Consider the following 10,260-nt stretch of genomic DNA (forward strand, 5'->3'; position numbering starts at 1 on the left):
CATTACATAGCTAAAAAATGGTTACAGTCCAATAACGTGTTTATTACAAATGTTTTCTAGGTAATATTTTAACAGATAAAATACTATAAAATTGTTCAGTACCTTTGCGGTTATTAAGCCATGTTTTGTTTATTACACAATTCACAATTACGATACTATAAACACGTAAATTGACTTGGCCGTTATTTAGTTATTTTTTATATGTTATTCAATTCTAAAGAACGGTTAAGGTATACTTAACGGTGTTTTAGGAGTAATATCCTGCCGTCCTATCACTAAAACCTATCTAACCCACAAATTATAGTTTTGAGATATGGGCAAAAAACGTTCAAACCCATATCTCTAGAAAATGTGTACATTTCTTCGGGATTTCTTTTGTGCAAAAATTAAAACTAAATTTATCCTTACTTTGTTTGAAAACCATTTCCTCAAATATTATATTATTAATTAGAAAATCACAATTTTGTGTTTTAATGTTGCAAATAATTACTAAAATATGTGCGATATTACTCCTAAAACACCGTTAAGTATACCTTAACCGTTCTTTAGAATTGAATAACATATAAAAAATAACTAAATAACGGCCAAGTCAATTTACGTGTTTATAGTATCGTAATTGTGAATTGTGTAATAAACAAAACATGGCTTAATAACCGCAAAGGTACTGAACAATTTTATAGTATTTTATCTGTTAAAATATTACCTAGAAAACATTTGTAATAAACACGTTATTGGACTGTAACCATTTTTTAGCTATGTAATGACTATACATATTGAAGTAATTTGTATGCATTCCTATACTAAAAGCCCGTTAAATGACGAACTAGTAATGCTCACTAGGTTTAAGTCTTGGAAATATTCACAAAAAAAGGTTTATTGTATTAACAAAATCATGTTAACCTGCATTATACTACTAAGTTTTAAGAGAAATTCAATATGTTAAATCACATCTGTATCGTATATGTATTTATTCGCATGCAAAAATAAAACCAAAAACTTAAAAAACACTGACAAATCAGTCGTCAACTTTTTAAAATTTAAAAAACGCAAATTGTGTCAGTCTCAAAAATGTGTTAAATTTTATATAAAAAAATGTACGTGAAGAAGTAGATTACTAACCATTGTAAGGTGCCTGATCCATGTAAGGCCCAGTGTCTAATGAAGCCCACTTTTGAAAATGCGCCCCCCGCGCTTTGATTGCCAGTTCAAAAACCTAGTAAGGCTAAATGACTACACTAAAACCTATCATTTCTCAGATCCCTACTAGTTTTTTATACGGAATTTGTGACTTCCTGAGTTTTACTACGGTAAAAGGTAAGTTAACATGCTACTTACTGGGTTTAGAGGCATAGAAATCTGTAGTAAACATAATAATTGTGCCGATTTTGGAGCAGGTGTCTCTGTAATCGGGTGAGTACTTACGAAATGGATACAAATAAAATAAAAAACGAATTTCCAATAATTAGTTACCCACGTTACCTAGTAGGTTTTTATATAGGGCAGCCAAAATCAGCCTTTAACACCCTTCGCATAAAAATAATGCATTAATCTCATGCATTATGAAATGGCTGTAGTACAATATGCGGAGATGACCAGAGGCTTCTCTTTCATAATTCCGTTGAATTTGGGGACCCGCTAAAGTGTGGTAGTTTCTTAAGTTACTTGGAGTTAGTAAATATTACAAAGCTCAATTAATACCTTTTTTGATTTCGACTCCATTAATCTGCATTTCTTTTCTTCTGAATTTTTTTCTCGTTAAGTAGAAAAATATAAAACTTCCCTTCTAATGCATCTACTTAACTTTTTTTAATGTTCGTCTCGTCTAAGGCCGTTGGAAAAGACGATGCGAGCCAAAACATGATCCTCCCTCTAATTGACCTTATTGATCATATCATCATATGTATCCTCGATAGCTCTATTCTTCTTATATTTTCCAGTCGCTTTGGTAAGATGCCGTTAGAAAGTCCAATTCCTTCTCCTTCTCAAACTACCGCTCTATTTATTTCCATTTCTTTGTTTCCTCTCTTAAGTTCTTGAGTGTCTTTTGTACATAAACAGATTACCGTTTTGAACAGACATGCGCTCACGAACCCATATTAACCCGGTTACCCTACTCGGTACAGTACAATTATCGCTCTTGTAAAAATACTGCAGATATGGTATATCACGGTGTTATCATTCTTGGATTTCGGTAATGCTTTCAACACGGGTCACTTCGACATCTTAGTAGGCATATTGCGTTCTCTTAATGTATCTCCTGTGACAGTGAACTAGTTTCATAGTTATTAAGTAGGGCGTCAACAGAGGTAGATTGTTCTTAATCTTCATTGTGCCTGCACAGGACGGGGCAACGTGTTGTCTCCTGTTTCATTTCCTTACTTTATATACTTTAACACGTTATATTTCCTTCTTCTACCACTTTAAACATACTGTCAAGGCTCTTTTACTCATCTACCATAGACTATCTGCACCATGAACATGAACACTAATTTAGAAAGCATTTTGATTTGGACTTTCACGTTACGGTCTCAAGGTAAATCCACTGAAATTTAAGTTATAGTGATAGGTACTTATAGGTCAAAGTGTTCTGCCAAGACTGATTTTAGTACTCTACCTGCCAATTTTTTTAACGGTACCTATTTAGATTTCCTACTCTCCCCAGGTCTTTTAAATCTTGCTGTTTCTCTATCATGGATACCTCAGATGAGCGAGTTTAGAAGGAATTTTTTTGATATAAAAGCATCACTCCGCAGAGTTCGAAACATTACTCCACTAAGATTGCATTAGCTCAATCCCTCTTACTTACTATATTAGTTTATGCTGACACTTGCTACTTAGACCTTTGGAAGACCAACTTAATATGTTTAAGCAATTCCAGCAACTCTCTATTAAGTATATAGTTGCTTTTTAAATTAGATCATGTCTTCGTAGTGACCATGTTCTCGCTACGTAGAAATCCACCACCGACGTGAATTATCATTAGTTTATCGTTCTCCATTTTTGTATGTAAATCGTAGCACTTACTTTCGGTTTTTGTTTTTTTTTTTTATATAAGCATGCATCCATCAGTCACCGAATAAAAAAGACAACTTACAGCGCATGGCGCATTGTTAAACTGTCTGCCTTACGTAATAAAATTCAAGGGAATATGTTTTACACTTAGCGGGGTTTTAGCGTGGTATTGTTGGTTGGCCGTGTTTAACTGTTGTATTATTATTATTTTTCTCAAACATAATTACCCGTTAAGCACACTAAATAGGTTTTAGTGATGTATTTGTTACATGAATCGCAATAAAAGTCTTTTACACAAACGGTTAAAGAACGTTAGCCATGTTTAAGTATAGTAACTGTTTTTTTGTGTAGTATTTAATAAAAAAAATTGTACTTGATAAAACATATTAATAGTTTTTCAAAGTAAATGTGTTTTAGCTATGTATAACGTAAAAGATTAATTAAAATAAAAAACTGGCTAAGCGCTTTTATATTACTTATAGAAGAATAATGTAGGTTTGCGATTTTATAGTATTGAGAAGTATCAAATTATAATGCAGTTAGCGTGTTAGGTCGAGTCTGTATCTCCGTAACTACAACAGATAAAAATATGATTCCAAGACCAGTCGATAGAGAATTCTTTTCTCTTTTAGAATATTTATCCAAATGAAAACTGGTATTATGCAGCTTTGAGCGGTTTTAGAGATAGGACGGCAGCATCGCACATATTTTAGTAATTATTTGCAACATTAAAACACAAAATTGTGATTTTCTAATTAATAATATAATATTTGAGGAAATGGTTTTCAAACAAAGTAAGGATAAATTTAGTTTTAATTTTTGCACAAAAGAAATCCCGAAGAAATGTACACATTTTCTAGAGATATGGGTTTGAACGTTTTTTGCCCATATCTCAAAACTATAATTTGTGGGTTAGATAGGTTTTAGTGATAGGACGGCAGTGCTTTCGAACCTTATTTTTTATGATGGTACAGTCAGCATCAAAAGTAGCGGATGAAAAAACGCGCCAAAAGTATCTGACATTCCGGATAACTTTTCGAAATATAGATAAATTTCTTAAATTCGCGCTCAAAAGTATATCTTTTACAGACTTAGTTGTTCTATATTAAAGACATCACTTTTTGTTAAGCTGTTACAGAATGGTAGATACTTATGAAACGTTATTTGATCCGCTACTTTTGATGCTGACTGTACCACCCGTGTTTAATACGATATAGGTAAAGGGTAAGTGCTGGCCAGTCCTATACGGCGATGCCATGGTCGAAGAGCTATGACAAGGGCCATTCACCAATTCTGCGTCTGGAGGAAACCATTATCAAAATAACTACCATAAGGAATGGAGTATGTCAGTGATAAACCTCGCCGCTGTTAATCTGCAGGCACGGCCCCCACCAGGCACGAAAATAACCTCGGTTACGCTGTCGAAGCTTTAATATTGGTACCTGGGGGCAATGAGGGTGAAAGAACCAATTACCGATATTCGAAAATTAATTATGTTACTTAAAAAAAAGTATTTTTGCATAAAAACCAAATAAATTTATAGTATGTATGTAAGTATATATTACCATCTTTATATGTGTATGTGTATAACTATGTTACATTGGTTACATAAGTAACTGGATTTGTGATTTTTTTTTCATCTCGATATTTACAATACAGCACTTACTACAAGTTTCAGTTTGACCCAATGGTTGACTGGTAGAAAATGCCTTAAGGCATTAAGTCCGCCATTTGTACAATTTCATATCGTGCAATAAAGCTTAAATAAATAAATAAAAATCACTTTTTTTGTTTAAAAGTTTTTTTGATTATTCTTAGGGATATTTTTTGTCGTTAACCCTGAAATAAAATAAAAAAATGTAATTTTTGATTGGCTATTAATATCAGCTTTTATTTGATAATATTTTGTTTAAATGACGTGAAAATTAGAAATGTTATGAATTGAGAAGCAAAACATGTGAAGTGATTCTGTATATTTGCTCGCGGGTGTATAGCCCAATGATTGACTGGTAGAGAATGCGTCAAGGCGTTAAGTCCGCTATTTGTAATCTTTTTTTAATTTTTTGGAATAATATTTACATAATTAAATAAATATATTTTCTACTAGCTTCTAGCTAATTATTGGCGGTAGGATAGAGTCTATTGTTGGATGTTCGCACCCTTATCTGATAGGCAGTTACGCAGAGCATCACGGAGCATACGAACATGTAGAAAAGCATGATCGGCGACAAGCAGGAGTCAAAGAGACTCGAATATCTGGAAAAAAAACGGGAATGAATTTAAAAACTAACTAGAGAAAAAACAGTGGACATCGCTCAAGTACCTACTTATTTTTTAGTTAAGCATTTTAAGAAGTTACTACCTTCCATTGCTTATTGGTATGTTTTGGTGTTACGAATGTACAGTACTCGTAAGCTGCAGAGATATCTGACCCCCTGCATAGAAACTTGTTTGAAGGGGGCTCAGTTATCGCTGCAGCTTACTGTACATGAAAGTTGATATCCCAAATATGGAAATAAAATGTTCAGACTACCTACGTGACCAGTAAATATGTGACTGACTAACCGAAGTAGCACGAACTCGACACGAAGTAGAAGTTTAAGTTTTGTAAGAACTTTGCTCCCCACGGGATAATTATGCTCCAACAGTTATGAATGAAAACTATATTATAAATTAATTTCAACATACACACCAACCACAATATTACTAAGATTTAAATTAAATTTCTAATTTCGGAGCAAAGAAGGCACATTTTACGGTACCACGTACACAAATACCTTGACCCGAAAAATTAACTGCGTAATCATCAGTAAATAAATAACTCTTACTTGATTAAGTTAACATGTCTTCTATGACATTCCTTGAGTCTCTTTTCTGCTTCCTCACGCGATACAGGATTATTTTCAATTCCAAAAATCTCAGCAGAGTCTCTTCTTAGGAGCTGCAATTCTCCTTTAAAAAATACCATAGTCACTATTGCGTTTGTGTCAAATGAAGTGATCCAACCTCCGCCGTATATAGCCGCGTAGCTTTGGAAAGCGCAGGCAGCCAAATATCCGATAACCTCACTTTTGTCAAATGGAACCCAAGAACTCACGACTTGAATGTATGATTCTTCTCCATTCTTGATATTATCTCTATATGTTTGTGAAAAGACATATTTGATGATCGGCTGTACCATAACAACCACTACCGTGGTATACATAAGCGACCAATAAAGGTATGTAATTTTACGCGAATACTTTGTATTTTTTTTAATAATGGTTAATTTAGTTTCGTCTGTAGTTTTTCGCTGGTTCAAATCCGCTTCTGTCACATAGTCAATTATGTCCCGCCAAGAATTTTGCCAAATTAAAAAGGTTGATACTTTTACTACACTCACACTAGCTAACATTGTTATTTTAAGATTTTCCAAAAGCATATTCATATCGGATTTGATAAACCATATATCCACGTATTCTGTAGCCGTAAAGAAAATGATAGATATATGTAGACATATGTAAACATATTTCATAATTACGTTTTCTGGAAGTAGAAGCCCCCAAAATTGTAAAGCTTTAACATTGGGACCAAGCAAGGGTCGTTTTGGATTTTCCAACTTTTTCAAAATATATTTAATCATTTTGCGTTGTTCTTATGTTTTCACTAGGAAATGAAAATAATTGTGACAAACCAGCTTAATAATATGTCCTTTTATACCTTCTCTTTGTATCAGTGATGGGGTGTTCTTAATTAACGGAAAAACTTGATTAAATACTTAGTGGTAAAATTAATTGGCAGACAATAGTAACTTTCAATTCGTTATTTATATTTAATCTTTTAATCAGCTAATAAACCTTATTTACCTATGCATAATTAGCCTATATGCAAATTTTGAAAACATAACAAAAAACAAAAATCGGCGTCTCTCGCCTTGAAATCCCTATTAAACCGCACTATAATATAATATTAAATTATATATATATATATTATATATTAAAAATGCGATAGTAATTTTGTCTGTCTGTTTATCTGTTACCTCTTCACGCTTAAGCCGCTAAAGCGATTTAGACGACATTTACTATGGAAATAGTTTTCAGCCCGGGGAAGGACATAAGTAGGATAGTTTTTATCAATATGATGAAGTTTGGGCAAAAGCTAGTTTGAAATAAAATACGTACCTACTTGTTAGTATTTATGTACCTATGCTATGCCATGCCTATACTGAGCAGGTGGGCGATTTAAGGCTAAAATGATCAATGATGATGAAGATTATCAATTGGCTGCTGAATAGGTAATTTTATGAACATACAAAACAGAAATAAAAAATTAAAGCATTTTCGGTATGGAATTCAAACATAAATATTTATCTCTTCATCTATAGACCCCAAAATACATTATATTCATCATTAAGAGTCACGCAAACTTAGCCATCGGCGTACTATCGATGTTATGGCAAGTAGTACTTTTACATACAAAACTTTTTCTTGCTCTATTTTCTTTCTACAGCATTTTTAGGGTTCTATATACCTCAAAAGGAAAAAAACGGAACCCTTATAGGATAATTTTGTGGTCCGTCCGTCCGTCCGTCTATCTGTCCGTCAAGACCCTTTATCTTAGGAACTCGTGAAAATATCGAGTTAAAATTATAACCATATACTCAGGTCTACAGCCCCCTTGAAGCTGTGGAAAAATCAAACGTCGAAATTTAAAAAAAAAAAAAGATACGGCAGTTTGCCGCAATAAACGTATAATTTGACACTCTCAAGGGAATCGGAATTCATAGGGTACTTCCCGTTAACCGAGAACAATGTGATTTGGCAAGAATATATTAATACACAACAAATACAGGGAAAAGTCTCACAACTATAAATTTAAATATAGTTAAATTTGTACGGAATCCCCGGTAGGCGAGTCCGACTGGCACTTGTCTGGTTTTTTTTAATGAGAGTTTCACTTCCATGAAGAATATACCGAATATGAGCGGCTTTTTAGTGGCGGGTTCGTGTGACTGTTAACAAAATTCAAAATCAATGTCGATAAACATTATTATTTTATATAAACTAAATTTGAAATAGAAGTAGTTTGTTAGACCTTAGCGAACTCGGCGCCGTCAACTGGACAGAAACAGCTTTAGATAGAGTAGCATGGCGGTCTTTGGTATCGGAGGCCAAGATCCACTTCGGGTCACTGCGCCACAGCAGTAAGACTATTTTTATTTTGTGTACAACACTTACAAATAGTTAACTATTAACGAACTTTCCTACTAAACTGAAACCTACATAGTTTTTAGGAGTAAGAAATTAATATCAAACATTATATTTATTTTCAAAACTTTCCCTAAGCACACCACTACTTTAATTAATACCTACCTGACATTCCTGAGTTAGTCATTATCCAATCACCAGGAAAAGCGTCGTTAAAACATTAACTACTAAATACATGAATTTTAAAGCAGCTTATTACATGGTTTAGATATCATTGCTTTGACATGATAATTGATATTCTATTGTAACATTGGCGTTATTAATTCAAAATTGTAGACTTATAATTGGTATTCCCCGTGTAATCATAAATTAACTATATTGAATAATGACTGGCCTTTAGGTTTAGGCCTTGGATCGATTTTCAACCATACTTAAATTCCATTAGAGTCAGTTTGGGTTTCGATATATTTAGGTTTTTATCGGGTTAAAAAGTCACTGGTTTTTTTTTGTACATATAAAGCATGAGATATAATATCTGTTTTTAAGACTTTAGACATTTACATGAGAATAAACGGGCCGAGTGAGAGATTACTTAAACGGAGTTTGTCCCTTTTTTCACATGAAAGATTACAAACTATTATATATAAAAGTGTACCTAGACCTTACCCCTGACATATTGTTAGAAAAAGACACACTCCGATGGATTATTCTCTCGCTCGTCTCGTTTGTTTGTAGCAAAGCAATATCAACCGTAAGAGTAGCTTAATACGGTTCCAATATAGTTTGTCAAAAATCTAGATCAGAATCAGATCAGTATTATATTGGCATGAGATTTAATAACTAAAACTCGAATTGGCCTCATAGTTGTATTTTACTTCAATGATAATGTCAAATTTCGTGTTATTTGTGAATAATAATAATAATGTTAATTTAGTGCAGATTTCGAGCCCTTTGAGCGAGCGTTTTGTCGCCTTCTTGGATATACCTATTAATTACTTATTATTATTCATATTTTTACCTTGGTCCTCAATTCACGGTCATTGGCTAATTTCTATACAAATTAAATATTACCTTCAATCTACGCCCCGTCATCGGTGTAATTGACGTTGATTGTCACGCTTTGAACATAACAAAATTCGCAATACATTGCGTCTTAGAATAAACTTAAGAGTGTTTTAAAAATCAAAATACAAGTTATTTTTACAAGTTGTTGATCAAATGTTGGTAAGTTTGAGGAGTACAGCCTACAGTTTAATTTATTGCTCGTGTTACAGGCCCCACTCGGTATATATTTTATTTATAGGACACTTTTACACAGATCGATCTAATCCCACAGTAAACTCAGTAAGACTTGTATTGTGGATACTAGACGACAATGTATTATAAAATATAGTTATGTTAACTAAATACTCACATACATATAAAAACATCCATAACTAAGGAACAAATATTAAGTAGTGATAAACACACAAATAAATGCCATTTCCAGGATTCGAACCCGGGAACTACTGCTTCGTAGGGAGGATCACTAGCGACTAGGCTAGGAGGCCGCCTACGATAATAAGACGTTGATACGACTCTCAGTGCATCTTGCGCGCACAAATCGCTGTAAGCGATCGTCAAGGTCGTAACATAAGTAATAGGGTCAAGCACATTTTAGAAAAAGGTAACTTTCTGTGGACAATATCTACAATAAAAGTTAACGACTCTGATACAGTCAGCGTCAAATACTTTGTAGCTGTCAAAATGGCCAAATAGTTTGGTACGCCATACTAAATATATGGTGTACCGAACTATTTGGCTACTTTGGTTGCTAAAAAGTATTTGACGCTGACTGTACATAGATATCCCGTTTTTCTTATTTGAACTTCAAGTAACAACTGAAAAAGTATCCCGCATCTAAAGTTGCCGCGTAAAAATTGGTTTTAGATTCCCTTAAATTTGCGACGTCTACGGGAAAGACGCGAACGAGTTTGCTATAAAATGTGTATGACCCAACAGGATATAAACCGTAATGTATAACGCTTTCGGTCGATATGTAGACGCGGCACAACCCAGTGTA

At 33.6% G+C, this 10,260-nt stretch overlaps 1 protein-coding gene across 1 annotated transcript; it reads right to left on the reverse strand.

Annotated features, from left to right (window-relative positions):
- Positions 1 to 4,787: 4,787 nt before the first annotated feature.
- On the reverse strand, positions 4,788 to 7,169 carry LOC133516214 (uncharacterized). The gene is made up of 2 exons (XM_061849024.1): positions 5,841 to 7,169; positions 4,788 to 5,268 (listed from the first exon to the last, which is right to left on the reverse strand). The coding sequence occupies exons 1-2, from the start codon at positions 6,632 to 6,634 to the stop codon at positions 5,127 to 5,129; spliced, it is 936 nt and encodes a 311-aa protein (XP_061705008.1). The 5' UTR covers positions 6,635 to 7,169; the 3' UTR covers positions 4,788 to 5,126.
- Positions 7,170 to 10,260: the final 3,091 nt, after the last annotated feature.

The sequence above is a fragment of the Cydia pomonella genome, chromosome 3 (genome assembly GCF_033807575.1).
Source record: "Cydia pomonella isolate Wapato2018A chromosome 3, ilCydPomo1, whole genome shotgun sequence".
NCBI classification, from domain to species: domain Eukaryota; kingdom Metazoa; phylum Arthropoda; class Insecta; order Lepidoptera; family Tortricidae; genus Cydia; species Cydia pomonella.

What these genes read in the sequence shown, in the direction of transcription:
- LOC133516214 (XM_061849024.1), bottom strand. Translation starts at nt 6,634, where the DNA reads ATGATTAAATATATTTTGAAAAAGTTGGAAAATCCAAAACGACCCTTG. An exon ending in AGACATGTTAACTTAATCAA is followed by an intron (nt 5,269 to 5,840) that starts GTAAGAGTTATT and finishes TTTTTTTTCCAG; the next exon opens with ATATTCGAGTCTCTTTGACT.